The sequence below is a fragment of the Pieris brassicae genome, chromosome 14 (assembly GCF_905147105.1).
Source record: "Pieris brassicae chromosome 14, ilPieBrab1.1, whole genome shotgun sequence".
Taxonomy (NCBI): domain Eukaryota; kingdom Metazoa; phylum Arthropoda; class Insecta; order Lepidoptera; family Pieridae; genus Pieris; species Pieris brassicae.
Window position 1 is genome coordinate 2,265,499 of NC_059678.1, and position 16,223 is coordinate 2,281,721.

The 16,223-nt window shown below is 33.3% G+C and overlaps 1 protein-coding gene across 1 annotated transcript in view; it reads right to left on the reverse strand.

Moving 5' to 3' along the window:
* Positions 1-12,632, reverse strand: part of LOC123717982 (apical junction molecule) — a 48,265-nt gene extending 35,633 nt beyond the window's left edge. The window contains exons 1-2 of the mRNA XM_045674301.1: positions 12,534-12,632; positions 8,686-8,844 (exon numbers count right to left, since the gene is read on the reverse strand). Of these exons, the coding sequence (XP_045530257.1) occupies positions 8,686-8,822 (137 nt within the window). The 5' untranslated portion in view covers positions 8,823-8,844; positions 12,534-12,632. The remainder of the gene's footprint in view (positions 1-8,685; positions 8,845-12,533) is intronic.
* Positions 12,633-16,223: the final 3,591 nt, after the last annotated feature.

Below are 16,223 nucleotides of genomic sequence, written 5' to 3' on the forward strand. Positions count from 1 at the left end.
GTATGTATACAAAAATATTGATAAGTTTACTAGAATTGAACCTAAGTGTAATACGGAACAAGCGCAGGTCTTTTTTGGGAAAAGGAATACTTTTCTTTAATAAAATCCTAGAGGCTCTTTTATCACTTCTTTTAATCACGTCTTTTAATAAATTTAAGAAAATATGTATTAAAGAAAAGCTGTGTAAAAAGGTTTACTATAAAGTTAACGATTATCTAGTTGATAAGAGGGCCTGGGACTAGTGCTAGACAGGCTACTTCTAATTAAATTGCGATATTTGATTTACAATAAGTGTTGTTTGATGATTTGCTATTTTAAAATAGTACCGAGAGTTTTTAACGCCGGGATTTTCTCATTTTTTTAATGTATAGAAATAATTAGTAAACATATTGACGTTTTTAATGGTCCCTTGAGTGAACTGACAAAGTTGTAAATAAATCTATTTCAGTTGTGTTGTTGTTTCTATGTACTAACCACAGTTGTTCAACACATTTAAAGAAGCTTGCATATACAATCTACCAACAGATCCAACACGGCTGTAATTTACAATTACAATTTTATCACATTCCTCGAAGTTATAGATCACTGCCGTGTAATGCTTTCAAGGGGACGGTGATTAAATTTTTAAAGGCAAAGGTGTCTTTATAGGGAGTTTTTTTAGAACATAAGTTTTGACAACAGTTATTAACTGTTATGATAATTAATTAACGCCTGCCTATTTCTATATGGCTGTTTGTGCGGTTTTTATATATTTAATCGATATGAATGTAAATCTTTCATCTATATTTACAAATACAGGAAAAAATTACGCACATTCAGACACATATACATTCTCCGTGTTTTCTTATATTTTGTTAATGTTGCAACCACTTATGTGTATTTTTTATTAATCATAATACGTTTTAAATCCTTTTGGCGATCCGAAGTGGTTGGGGCCTGATGACCTGTAACACTACCTGTGTTACAAACAATCATTTCCATTTGGAACTTTTGCTTTATTTTGTACACTATGTATGTATGTTTGCTTAAGAAAAGTTAAGATTATTATATGTAAAGTTATGTATGTGTAAACAGTCGCCATATTGGAGTAATGGTTTGATAAATAATTAAATATACTTATTATAAAAAAAGTGCGTGCGTACAAAGTACACAGGTACGAATTGAAACTTCTTTGTAAATTAATTATTACTAAGGTAAAAGCCCCAATAGATGATGATGTACCAGTATATGTATATCTATATTTACACTCTATACACACGGGATACATGCTCATGATAATATAAATAAATAACAAGACGTTATGCGACAGAATTGCCATCTAAAGTTCTAATATGTAACTACTAAGCGAAGACATCAACCAATAGCGTGTCTATTTTCTCGATCTCCCTTTCTCACTCTCTCTCAATCGGTCTCAATCGCTCTCTCTCTTTGACAAAAATGTTGCACATCTTTGTGACGTTCCATCCGTGAAAAAATTACGCTCATGCGCCTAAAGAAGTTGCTCTTCAAAACATGTATAATTGTAACAAAATAACAATCGCTCCTGTCCATCACCGTCACGTTAGAATTCTAATCCTGGCTATATTTACATCCAGAAGCCGAACCGGACCGCCAGTTAAATATATATTAAAGTTCACAGTGTAAGGCAGTATATTATGGTTTTCTTCGGATTTCATTTGAAGCATGGTTAACGGTTGAGATTGCTGTTCTATACTTTAATAGGTGGTGCGAGACACCGACAAGTCACAATAGTAGTAATATTAAGGAAGGTTTAATGTAACATTTCTTTGTTTGCTTTTTCTCCTTCTGAGGCCCTTTAACCACTTCCTTAAAAAATGTTTGCGTGTACTAGTACACACGTAAGAAGTGAAACGTCTTTATGACCTTATTTTTAGAAAAATGATCTACTATATGCAACTCAACAGAAAATGGTTAAATAAAGTTAAATTAGATAAACTTTAACAAAAGGCTTTTGCTATTATAGACATGAATACAAATGATACAATTATTTCATTTAACCTTACTACTAAGATTATTACAGAATTGCATTAATTGTAATAGAATTATTACTATCATTGTTATCGTTATTAAATGTTTTTGTCATTATTGGCTTCGAATCTCTTCTAATCAACCATTATAGGGACAAGAAAAAGATGGCGCGTAACGGAAAAATGTGACCGTAGTTTTTTTTCCAACGCCGATTAAGAAGAATCACTTCAAAAACAAAATCATAAACATTTCAAAACTCATATTACATACACTTACTAAAATCTCAAGGAATATCTTGTTAACTGTCCTATGTTGATATGGAAAATATTATGATTGTGCAATAATTGTTTAAATATAATTTTTACATAACAGTCTAAATATTAAAAGGAAAAGCCTGGCTGTCCACAACACAGGGAATCCCAGTGTTCAGTGCACTTAACTTTACCTAAATATCCTGTATAATATAATACAAAAAAATACAAGGCAAACCCAACTATTCCAGATTCCTCGGTCTAATAAAAAGTATTCACGTAACTCAGCCATGTATCGAACCTTCACATTAGAACACAAATTACCAGCAAATAGTTATATTTAAGCTTTGGCATCTTTTATTAATAATGGCTTTGTTATTCTTCCTTTATATTAAACATTTATTATAATGATCAATGAATCTTAGAACTTATAATAAAGAATTTAGTATGAATTTGTACTTTGTTATATTTTTTTGTATAAATAGGTAAAACTATGCTTTATGTTTATGTTTGAATGTGTATTCAGTTTTTGGCTTTTGTGTATAATTTAATCGTTTGAATATTGTTTAATGAGTAGCTGTAGGAATATTATAATAAAATAAATAAGATTTTTATTCTTTCTTTCTTGTAAATATTGGAAATGACGGCCATTATTATTATTAAGAGTAAGAGCTGTAGGGCTTATTGATCCGTAGGGTTGTTAGGCTCCAAGGTATCTCCTCTCATGTATTTAGTTACCTAGTCCAGCTTGTTCATGCATATGTCGCAGCCAACTAGCTTAATGAGCCGGTCAATTAACAGCCTAGCCGTTCAACTTAACGGCGCCGTTTAACTAGCAGCCTGAATGATATTCAAGCGAAGCGTTTGTTACAACAATGTCCAATTGGTGGACGCGGATCGAACCTACGACCTCAGGGATGAGAGTAGCTGAAGCCTAAGCCAACACTGCTGTCTATAGCGCTATATATACAAATATTTAACGACAATATTTGTGCCTGAGTACTAAACTTTTACGCTGGAAATCAAATCCAAACATATTTGCGAAATAGGCACATTCAATCGTCGTAGTTTCCGTAGCATATAGGAATTTTAAATTGGTATTTTTCACTTGGTTAACATTGTCGATATTTCATATATATGTATTATATATATCATATATATTACATAAATAGTTTGTAAATATTGATTTATCCAGGAGGATATAGCAGTAACAACCATTTAAATTTACTAAACATAGAATTTATATAATATAATTGAATACTTTAACAGACCCATAAAGTATAATACGAAAAACAAAAGAGCTTCATTTACTTACTTTAAGGATACTCTACTCGTATATGCTTGGAAAAAAAAATTATAACGCCTGACAAAAATCGTATAGCAATATATTTGGTAAATAGTCTTAGACGTTTTTGTTTAAAATTATTTTTTATTTTATACTGCTCTTTTGTATTGAATAAATAATGACAAATGATTTATCAAATGGTCGTGCATTTCCTGTTCCAATATAAAGTTATACATATACATTTGGTTAATCTATATAAATAAAAATTAATCGCAAATATGTTGCTAAACTCGCACAGCTTTACCAATTCGTTTAGTTTAGTTAATTATCAGTTCCTTGAACTCTGAGGAAGGATTTTATCGAGAGAAAATTTTGAGAAAAAAAAAAAACTAACAGTTTAGGTAATATACCAAAATGTTTCATATGTTTATATGTAGCTACTAAAAAGGTAGGCTTAATAAAATCATATTATAACGATACAAACAAGTACAAGATATGCACGCAAAGTGCGTGATTGAAAACATAAAAATTCCTTTAGTTGATTTTTCTAACTGTCAAGTGACTAACACGATTGGCCATGTATTGTCTAAATGCATTAAATAAATTAAATACTGTTCATGATAAGCATTTTTAATTTTAATTTGATGTCAAAAGTGCTCTACTCGCTGGTGGTAATGTGGTGGACCGTGTAGCAATGCTCGACTCGGTCCTGGGGCCATGTCTGAAGGTTGTCGTGTCTAGTTCAAACAATTTGTATGACTCAAAACTTAGCCATCAAAAAGAGTGGCGGAGAGTTTCTTGCCAGTTCTTCTTGCCCGCTCTTTTACTTGATTTGCGAACTGGTAGTAAATGTAAATTTTGAATTATTTTAACTTATTTTCTGACGTTCATAAGTGTACTTTTTTTACCTATATGAATAAAGTTATTTTGAGTTTGTGTTTGAAGAGTAGGACGTGTAAACAGTGCGAATATAGATATACACAAAGGTGGAGTGATCATATACTGGTACATGATCATCTTTAGTAAAAATTAATTTACAAAGAAGTGTCACTTCTGACACTTCTTGTACAACTTCTTGTAAGTACACAACTTTGTACGCACGCATTTTTTATTTTTTATTATGATATTTAATATATATTAATTTATAAGTTCTAAAATCACGTGTATGCATAAAATTATACAATAAAATATAACACCACAAATTTTATACATACTCATCGATTATATCAGAACATAAACGAGCTAGCAAAGGAAAAATATTAACAAGCAACCACAAAACAATAACTAACACAGTAATAATAATAACTCAAACTCAAATTAAACTAATTGTAAGTATTTATAATGAGATTTGAGTTAAGTTGGAAGACTCGTAAAATATATTAAATACTTTCATCAAAATTAGTAGTCAAGTTGTAAGAGCGAGATGTCCTATTCACTGGACCATCAAAAGTAGCAGATAAAGCAGCAGTAAGCAGATCGATGTCTGGCCATGCGTGATACTCGTGAACGGGTGCTAATTGTGGTGACTGGTCGTAGTTGAATTCATGTATGAAGTGATGTTAGTTATTTTTGACTATGCATTTGCGTGTTGTTCCCACGAGAATGTAAGTGCGTGCTCCTATTTCACAATGCCTCCTGCTGATGTCATGTGGAACATGGTGTGATGGTTGCAGCTCCATATAAACGTTGTGCAATACAAAAAAAACTTGGCGATTAAAAAGAGTGGCGGAGAGTTTATTGCCAGTTCTTCTCTTCCGTTCTACGCCCTTGATTTGTACACTGGCAGTAAATGTTATATTAGAAGCATTTAATTTATATTTTTTTATTGACGTTCATAAGTGTACATTGTGTTATCTTTATGAATAAATGATTTTGACTTTAACTAGATCAATGAAGTCACGTCGGAATTTTAGAATATCTTAATTGAAATAGTCCAAACGAGCCTCGTACGTTTGCAATACACCACACAAGTGTAGACATTTTGACATTGTCCATCTGAATGTATTCTGCAAATAACCTATTTACCCTGTTAGTAGCGCCATCTAGCGATCAGCATAAAAAACTATCTAATTAATTAAACACTATATCATGTGTTATCATAAATTTTAATCCACTACTAGGAATCGTTTTGATATTTATCAATTTTGATTACTACATATAAATAATAGGTATATTTGTTGTTGTAATTAAATTTTAATAACATCGCAAGTGAAACTTTACGATTAATATTTTTGTTCGACGTCCTATGTTTGAATTTTATCATCTACAGAACATTAAACAATTACGGAAACTTGTGAGCGGCGTCTTGTTCGAAGGAAGAAATCAATCTTCGCAACGTTAGGTAGTGGACGGGTACAACTCAAGAGATGAACTTGAACGCGCTTCAAGAGATTGCCTTCAAATCTACAGTAAGGGTGGCAGTAAAAGAAGTAATAAGTATTTGGTGCAAAATACATAAACGAAAAACCGACTGGATCACCACACTTATAGTTTTTAATACGATATCTTATCAGTGATAATGCGATGTAAGTGTTTAGTGTTCGATAACATTGTGAAGGGAACGGATCAATATGAGTGGTGTCCATTTTGAAGGCGATGTAAGTACATTAATAAATATACTATTTAAATTGTACACCAGCTTTATAAATACCAAAATGCCCCGCAAAGGGCTTGACGAATTGTCAATCTCTGACTGATCGCCTCTCTCTTTGAGACATTCTACAAAGTGTTCTGAAGTGGTTTTTGGCTTGATCCATGCTCCGTTTCAACTCCGTACGAGCCGTATTAATTCATCAGCATCACCACCATCACCACACCACCTTGATGGCTGGAGGTTTTTCACGGTCTGCTTCACAGGACACTTTCTTTTGCGAAGTAGCGAACTGTAATCGACGCCCAGCGGGGGTCGTTGCGAGAGATACGACCTCCAATTGTTTAAAGTAAGAGTATACTCCTCCCTCAAAGGCCAGCAACGCACCCACTAAAAATGAGTGTCCATGGGATGCGATGACTGTCCTTTTTGGGCAAGCCCATAAAAAAACCATAGCCTCAACAAAGAATGTTATTTGATGATTTAACAATTTACCGTGAATTTGTTGACGGCTTAGTTTTGTGTGGAGGATGGTGATGTTGCTTTGACCTAAAGGGAGGATTCTCTATCAGTCTAAATGCTGACTAGTGACTGGTCTGAAGCCCTGTAGCTACTTTTTTATTTGAATCTCGCTGTTGTTGCGAGTGCAGCTCGACAGGAATGAGGTTTCTTCAGTTGCTTTTTTTGTTTGTGTTTTGAATGGAATCACGCTGTTGGCCTATAGGGCCGTAACAGCTCAGATTAGTCCGTTCTGGAGAATGTAGCTCTTCCGTAAAGGACTTTTCCCGCAGCTAGTGCAAGGGCTTCTCCTGCGCGATTCGGACCTCAGCTTGAAACGTCAATCGCCTGAACGGTAGGACTGAAGTTCACTAGAGTGATGATGACGAGCGGAGTAAAGAACCTCGCCTTACCCGGAGAAGGCGGATTTTTACCTTAATCTGACATAATCTTGGCTAAGGTTGACAAGTTGTATATGTACTTAATTGGAATTGCTTCGTTACCGCGTTTCAGGGTATGACGTCATTGCAGTGATGGTAGTTTTTTATTGTATATTGTACAGTTCGTTTACTATTACTATATTTTTAAAGGTTACTGAAAATTCAGTTAATTTAAGTTCAGGCTTAACTAAAACACAACTTTTTTTTCAGAATGGCGTGCAAATCGCCGACAATGATTATGGCGGGGGAGTTAACGTCGTAGACAATGATTATGGTGGGGGAGTAAGCGTTGTTGATAACGATTATGGTGGGGGAGTTAGCGTTGTCGACAACGATTATGGAGGGGGAGTTAATGTTGTAGACAATGATTATGGCGGGGGAGTTAGTGTTGTAGATAATGATTATGGCGGGGGAGTTAGTGTTATAGATAATGATTATGGCGGGGGAGTTAGTGTTGAAGATAATGATTATGGCGGGGGAGTTAGTGTGGTAGATAATGATTATGGAGGGGGAGTTAATGTTGTAGATAATGATTATGGCGGTCAATTTACAGGTCAACGATAAGAACAATCTAGTTTAAGAGTGATATTTTAAAATAAATAATTTCCCTTTAAATAGTTTTATTTATTACGTCATTTCAAGATTTATTATTACGGATTAAACCCGAAGTGGTTAGATTTCTTACCTTCTAGAACTTCCTAAATTTCCCTTTACAAACAATCTATATACACGAGGTGTTCCCATGGAGGTGTGTTGATGTTAAGTGGTATCCATGGAAACTCTCAATGCCAAAGCGCTCGTAAGTTCGTTGCTGGCGTTTAAAGCATTGATAACAATAGGTGCTCAGAGGTTCCTCCACCATAATAGGATGATGGATGGAGAAACTGGGACAAATAAAGCGTTTGGTGCTATGTATGCTGGCAGCGTTTCCTCGCTGTATTGCGCTGTTTATTGCGAGAACCGGCTCTGGCATAAAATGTAAGTGTGGTATGTATGGTGAGTGTCCCACACTTTGACTTACCATCTCCTCGCTAACCTTGATGAACAAAATATATTTTTTATCATTAGCGGGGACTGAGCCGCCGCCGTTAACCATGTTAGTGAGTGCGTTGGACTTATGTATATATATGTATGTTATTTATACTTATATTATATGTTCTTTCTTTTAATTTTGGAGGTAATATTAAAAAAAGTGCGTGCGTACAAAGTACACATGTCAGAAGTGAAACTTCTTTGTTAATTAAGAAAGCCCCAATAGATGATGATGTACCAGTATATGTATATCTATATTTACACTCTATACACACGGGATACGTGCTCATGATAATATAAATAAATAACAAGACGTTATGCGACAGAATTGCCATCTTAAGTTTTAATATGTAACTACTAAACGAATACATCAACTAATAGCGTGTATTTTGTCCCGATCTCTCTTTCTCCTCTCTCTTAATCGGTCTCAATCATTCTCTCCCTTTTCTTCGACAAAAACGCTGCATTATTATTGCGTTTCATCCGTCAAAATGTTATCTTCATGCGCTTAAAATTTCAATTCAAAAACCGTCTCCAAATAAAGGTCAACCAACTGTTACAGTATGTTTCGATCGTTGAAACGATTGAGAAAAAACTTACCAGTAGGCGAAGAATTCAGCTAAATCCATACAGTCGATGTCCTGTCTCTGTGGGACTGGTTCATCAGCTATCCCAGAATCCACGTCTTCCTCACAACTTGAACATTCGGAGTCGCTAGCCGAGCGGGCGTCACTCATTGCGGTCTTGTCATTCGTTAAGCTGTAAATGTTAGAGCACTTAACACAATTTGTTTATTTCGTATTTCAACAGCTGACTGATATATATATAAAAAACAGCCATACACAAAAAATATACCCACTGACACATAATATTCAAAAAAAAGGTTAAAAAAAACTAAACGGAATTCCAATAAAAATCTTTCATACATTTAAGGAATTCCTAATTTGGCTGAGATGTGTGATGATTTAAAAGGGATTTGGGTTGTGTTAATGATGCAGGTGATTTTGCGTTATGGATATTACTATTACTCATTTTAAGTATATTCCGAAATGAAAGGCTTAAATATTGGTCGTTGTATGTCCTGGGTACGCGTAACAACATTTAGTTATAACAACGTATTTATTTTTATTTATTTATTTTATTTATTTATTCATTTGGGAAACAAACAGATACATCTCTAAAAGTAGAAGTCAGAAAAGAAATATAAACATAAGAATTAAAGCATTGGATATATCCACAAAAAGTTTCACTGATAAAAAAAAGGATATAAAGCAAAACAAAACGTGACATGACAGCAGAACAAAATATTTAAGTAGACAATACAAAGTTTATAGATCGGTAGAACGACAGATATACTAGTAGCCAAAATAAGAAGAAAGATACAAGATTTACTACTCGAATATTGTTAGTGATGATGTGTCAAATTGTAAGCTAACTTTCAAAACCTGAAAACAAATCTTGATTATTACTAAAATTTTGATAAAAATTGCTTGATACACTTTAAACGGTAGAGATTTATCGATTCGATGAACCAATTAAAGTAGATAAGAGCCCGTTAATCAATATTTTGTCTTCATCACTGTCACCACTTTGGTATTTTCAAAGTGTTTTTAAATAAGTATGTATACTAACCTAGTGATTGCATAGGTTCGCGGCTATGTACAAATGGATGTATCGCATTTAACATTCACACATAACGGATGAAAGGAAAAACAACATAAAAATGTGTGCGTGTACACACGTGAGAAGTAAAACTTCTTTATGGCCTTATTTTTCGAAAAATTGGTTAAACAAGAAATGAATGACGCGTAACGGAAAAATGTGACGGTAATTTTTTTCCAACGCCGATAAAGTAGTTTCACTTCGAAAAACTATTTCAACAGTTCTCCTCTATATTTATAACACTGATATCGCAATTGGAATATTAATAAACACTGCTCTGTTGAAATTAATGCATTCGTACCATAGACTCAACGTTAGTATGTGAAACTGAATTACATAAATCTAGTATTTGTGCTAACAATGAGGAATTGATTGGCCCAAATTCTATTATCTAGAGCAGTGTACCCAAAGTGTACACGGCTAAATGTCACGTGCAATGTTGCCAGGAATAATTGTCTATATTATTAGGTAGAATAGGTTTGTAAACAATATTTCAAGAGTTTGGTCACTGACAAATCAAAACCTAATCCTATGTAATAAAACGGGATATAATGTTAATAAAATTCAAGGGAAAGAAATGTTGACTTCCATCCCTCAGTTCGTAGGTTACATCCCAGCATTTAACATTCAACGGTGAAGGAAAACATCTTGACGCGTGTGTCACGCAAGGAGGCTGTTCATCTACTTGCCTATTATATTGACAAATGGTCGTGAAATAGATATCTAAAGTCCATACCTAAAGAGGTTGTAATTCAAAGATATGTTTCTTCATTATATAATAAAAACATATTTTAATATTGAGAAATAAAACCGGTTGCTTTTAACATTTTGATGAGATGAAATCACCTAAGCAGATGAAAAAACCTTAAGCAGACAGAAGATAAGCTTAATAAATAACGAGAATTTAGCGTAATTATTTTCTATTTGTACTCTCATAAATTTGACGTATTGCCAATAACAGGTGGGAGATGAAAGATGTCCGCGGTCATTGGGGCTTAAAAATGTGTCAAAATAGTTGCGTCATCGGACGTGTGCCCGCGTTGCACAGATTATAATAAATCAGAGATTAAAGTACAAGAATTAGAAACAATTTTTAATCTACATAATGTTTTATTAGTTCCGAAAACATAGGTTATATAAACATATGTTGAAAACATCACCTAGCATTTTTGTAGTAAGCTTAATATTTAAGATTGGTAGAATCTTCATATATTTATTAAAAAGTTGTTGTTTGTATTGTTTATATTATTATATTATTACATGACATAACAACATGACACCAAAAAAATTACAAGACATTACGAAAGTGATTGTATTGTTTCGATAAATAATTATATGTTTACTATATTAGAAAGATACGTTAATTTTATAATAAAATATCTAATCCTAGTTTTAAAAAAAAACATTATTCAATAAAAATAACCTATCTAGTATAAATAGAGTTTAATCGTAGAGGGGTGACAATTAAGGGTTGTATGTATTTTTGTATGCTGTATCATAAAAAAATAAAAACCAAAAAATTGTCTGAATTTATTTTTACGTCAAATATTTACATTTATAGTATGTTTTATATAAATTCTTCTTCCTCATTCCTTCCTTCACATAATATGTACATGATATAACATATATTTTGTAATTAATATGAAAAAAGTCCTATGAATTAATGATTTATTCTCCATTATTAACATTTAATCGTTAGACAACTATCAATATGTCAACCACATCATAGACAACGCAGACCTACATATAATCTACCTAAAAACGGACATCCTTCGCCCAAATGCTTTTTCTCCTTCTGCCCTTGTATCTTTAATACAAAACTTTATACATTCATTCTCATATCCTATGTGCAGAAAGTATTTCTCTTGGGCGACAATAGTTTCGTTATAAAATTGTAGAACTTATACATCAAGTACTTAAAACCATTTATATGTATAATGGAAGATACTACCTGCCCGATACAGGGGATCCTAGTGTGCATAGTTAACTCTTTGAACTTAACATCCTTTTTAATAAAGAATTTTGTTTCTTTCAAGAGCGTTAAAAATAGGATTAAATAGATTGCTATTGTACTTTTAGTTTCTATACATATAGTTTTTTTTAACAGTATGTGAACGTAAGTGATACCGACCATGGATGTAGGCATTATCAAACTGCAACTCAATCTTTTATCGTTAAGACCGAGTTCGTAAATGTTTTCCTTTAACCGTCTTACTTGCAAATCCAATAACCTACAAGTAATCAGGTTACTATATGACACTCACAAATAACGTGGTTTTTTATTGGTAAAATAATAGTTGAAATCGCTTCAGTAGTTCCAGAGATTTTTCCTATCAAAGTTTATCTTTGAATGAAGTTTGAAGTTCTTGTAAGTGGACACATTTCTACGTAATTCTTGAATTTTTATAGTGCATTTTGCTGATGATTTTCATGAGAGGCCGATTAACTAGGGGAGGAAAACCGGGGCTACAACTACAACAACGGATCCCCCACAATAGATACTTTGGAAGAAAAAAAAACCGACTAGTAAACACTAATAAACAACTTTTCTTTTGATATATTGCTAAATACTAAAACTACTTGGTTTAAAAAAAAAACTATTGATTGAAAAACTCTACTGAAAAAATGTTGTCAGAGAAAGAGAGATTACGCATTCCATTTCCATTTCCAATTAATCCAAAATTTAACCATTTAAGTATTAACAACGCAACACTTAACCAATACTTTCGTATTAACACTCGCAAACTAAATACATACACACAATAGTAAATACACTATATACCTACATATAACACTATTAAACACTGTTTATATACTTTATAAATGTCCTTATAGGTACTGTGTCAGTTGCAAGCTGTTTTGCTTGCGGACACTACACTGTACTGTAGTACACTGGTCGAATCGACGCTAGGTAGCTGAAAAAGAAATGCATGGAGCATTTACTTGATTTATTTTAAGATTTTTGAAGTGAAACTTCTTTATTGGCGTTGGAAAAAAATTAGCCGTCACATTCTTACGTTACGCGGCATATTTTTCTTGTACCACGGTTGATTCGAAGAGATTCGAAGCCATTAATAACAAAAATACATAATAACGATAACAATGATATTAATAATTATATTACAATTAATGAAATGCTGTAATAATCTTAGTAGTAATAAGGTAAAATGAAATAATTGTATTATTTGTATTCATGTCTATGATAATAAAAGCCTTTTGTTAAACTTTATCTAATTTAACTTTATTTAACCAATTTCTGTAAAGTTGCATATAATAATTTTCAATTTTTACGTGTGTACGCTAGTACACGGACACATTCTTATTTATTAAAAATACTACAGTTTGATATTATTGAACGATTTAGTAATTCATTTGCAGATCCAGATGGGGTTTATAGACAACGTATGGAAAGGAAAAAGGGGACATGAAGAGGATGGCCATTAAAATGCGGATAGATGATATATAGTTACCAGGAAGCAAATGGAGAAAGAAGGCCATAAATAGAGAAGTTTGGTAAAAGATGAGATTTGTTATATAATTGTATATAACAAATCTATATCTATCTAGCCTTGGACACCATGGCCTTCATTGCCAAAAGAGTGCAGGTCGTTTTTCTCGCCGTGCCACGCCAAACGACATTATACGCTGACCCATGGCCTCCATCAATGTTCCAGTAATTTTGGAGCCAACAGCCATCGCACATGATGATGGCAAGCTGTGGAAATAGTTTTCGTTCGTATCGTCCCAAAACATATCTTTATGCTTAGAGACACTTTTTTTCAGTTGCAACTTCTTTTTCACACAGAAACATTTAGATACGTATAATTAATTTGCATCGACTATTAATGGTTAACACAAAACAAGAAAAACGAACAGAGGTGATTTTACTAATAACACCCAAAAATACAAACATATTTGAAGTCTGGACTATGAAAGGAACCACTTAATCTTAAATGAAATTTTTTTAATGCAATTAAAATCATTTTTCTGTCCTCAAAGTTGTTTCAATAAAAACACATGCCTTGATGTAATTTAAATTTTGTAGAAGGCGCTCTGGAGCTTCATCCGTTGAATAATGTTAAAGAATTCGTTCACGTGGCTTGGTACGGTGCATGGTGCTGAACTAGTCAAGTGCATATTCCATCCAGGTGTGTTCTGTTTCCAGTTCAATATTTCGCCCCAAAAACCTACATATCTTTGATATACATAAAACTCACGGACTCTGTAGATATTTATGACTGACACCTATGAAAACTTTAGTAAAAAGACAGTCGGATACCCTAACAACTAGCTTTTATTTCGAAAAAGAGAAGTTTCTGATAAGATGCTATTTGTATTATAATATTGAAAAGAAACACATTTGTTAGTTTCAAGTGTGATCGCTTGAATTTTATATACGTATATAGACTTAGTTTCCTTCAAGAGAAGAGCGTACCAGTTCTTGAAAGACCGGCAACTTACTTAAGAGCCTTCTGGCAATTTGAGAGTCCATGTGCATAACTTAACATCAGGCGAATGTCCGTTCGCCTCCTATTTATAAAAAAAAATATATAGATAAACAACTCTACAGCTTCTCTGCTCTCAACGCAGCCAAATACTGCGTTATTTTTGCTCGAGTTCAACGCTGCAAGATGCATCGGCTATTAGGATTTAAATAGCTAATTTGACAATTGTACAATTAGTAATTACAATTTCGTAATTGCTATATATAGAGCTCTCCTTTCCTACTTGTTTATAAAATATAAATTATCAAAACAGACGCAATCCGAAGCCCATAGAGACTTGTAGCCACTGAATAATTATTATAATAATAAATACTTAAAAGGAGTTTCAGATATATCAATTGCGCTTTATCACCTCCATCATGAGTTCACCCCACATACACAGTGTATGGGGAGGGGGTCACGTACATACTCACTTTCATCATCACACGACACAGCCGAATTAGGTATTACAAATACACAGTATTTACAATATCCTGAACCTATCCATATATATACATAAAAATGAATCCCTATTTCCCTTGGTCACGGCATCACGCGTGAACGATTTCGCTCATTCTTTTTTGTTGTGTTTGTTATTGTCAGGAAGGTTCTTATGAAAGAAAACGTTATGAAAATTGTCTGAGAAATATTAAGTAATCCTGACTTTTGTTACGATAGCAATTTTTTTTCATTGCATTCAAACTTTTTTCATGTAACTTTATGGCGTTTGACATAACATTGACAGAATGCGTGCTGCAAATATCGTCAAAGAGGATGTAAGACACATTAATATCGTTTAAAACAAATGCTTCGATCGGAGTTATTATATTGATAAAATACATATAAAATCCATGTTTTTCACATCGCCAGTTATATGTCGAAATATCAACAAAACTATTTATATACGCGCCAGAAAAACAATCAAAGAATGTTGTATATCATAAAGCATTATTAGTTAATTATATTCGAAATCAATATTCATAGTTAAGACAGGACAACGTCTGTTGGGTCAGCTAGTAACTACTACTAATTACTACTAACTATTACTAAAAATATTTAAAATTAATAAATACAAAGTTAAAAGATATTGAAAAAAGTTTGGTGATATGTCCTTTAACGCTGGAAGCATTTCCGCGCTGTGTTGGGATACTTATTCGTTGAGCGATGCAAGCAGCAGCTCTGGAGTCACTGGTACTATCACCAGGCGCCAACTTAAATCTTTAATTAGCGCCTGTGCACTTGAACCCAACGGCCCAAGAGTCAACTCAAAGCTAACAAAATCAAAGTTGAAGGAAAGAGATATTTGAGCCGTTCCGATTTTGTGCTTACTTTTGTATTACTGAGTTCCCTGCATTTAATATTGTTTATAGTTTTTTTCGTTTCGTAAATGTTTGAACATTTTAAACCTAGTTTCATTGTTGTTTGTTTTATAATCACTGATATAATATAAAATTCCAGTTAGAAAGTGTGTTAGCAGCGAAACACCACCAGGAGTCTGAGACAGTCGCAATTGAGACATCTCCTGGACAAAGCGGACATCAACTACGCGAATAATGTGGAGATGATGAACGAGAGATTCGAAAAGGAGAATGCCATTCTCTACCGGCCGGAAAACCTTGTGTTGCGGGTGGTATAGGCGTCCAACAGGAACGCGAAAAACTTTGGAACCCTGTTCCCAAACACAGCGAGTTTCGTAAAGGCAAGTTTGCATATATTTCGGTATATTATTTTGTGTTCGTTGTGGACTGGAATATAATAAATAGATTGTTTATTTGCCGAGATAGTGGTACAGTGGTTAGATCGATCAACTACAAATATCCGCACAATCAGCCATTTATAAATAGGCGTGCAAATGTTATATAAATTTTTACAATGTCTTATAGTAAGAACATTAACATAATGCCAAAGTTAAGTTATTTACAATTGGTGTCAAATCTAATCAAATCCAAACAGTCGCCTAACCTATATAGTCACTTTGTTTTTAAAAATTTC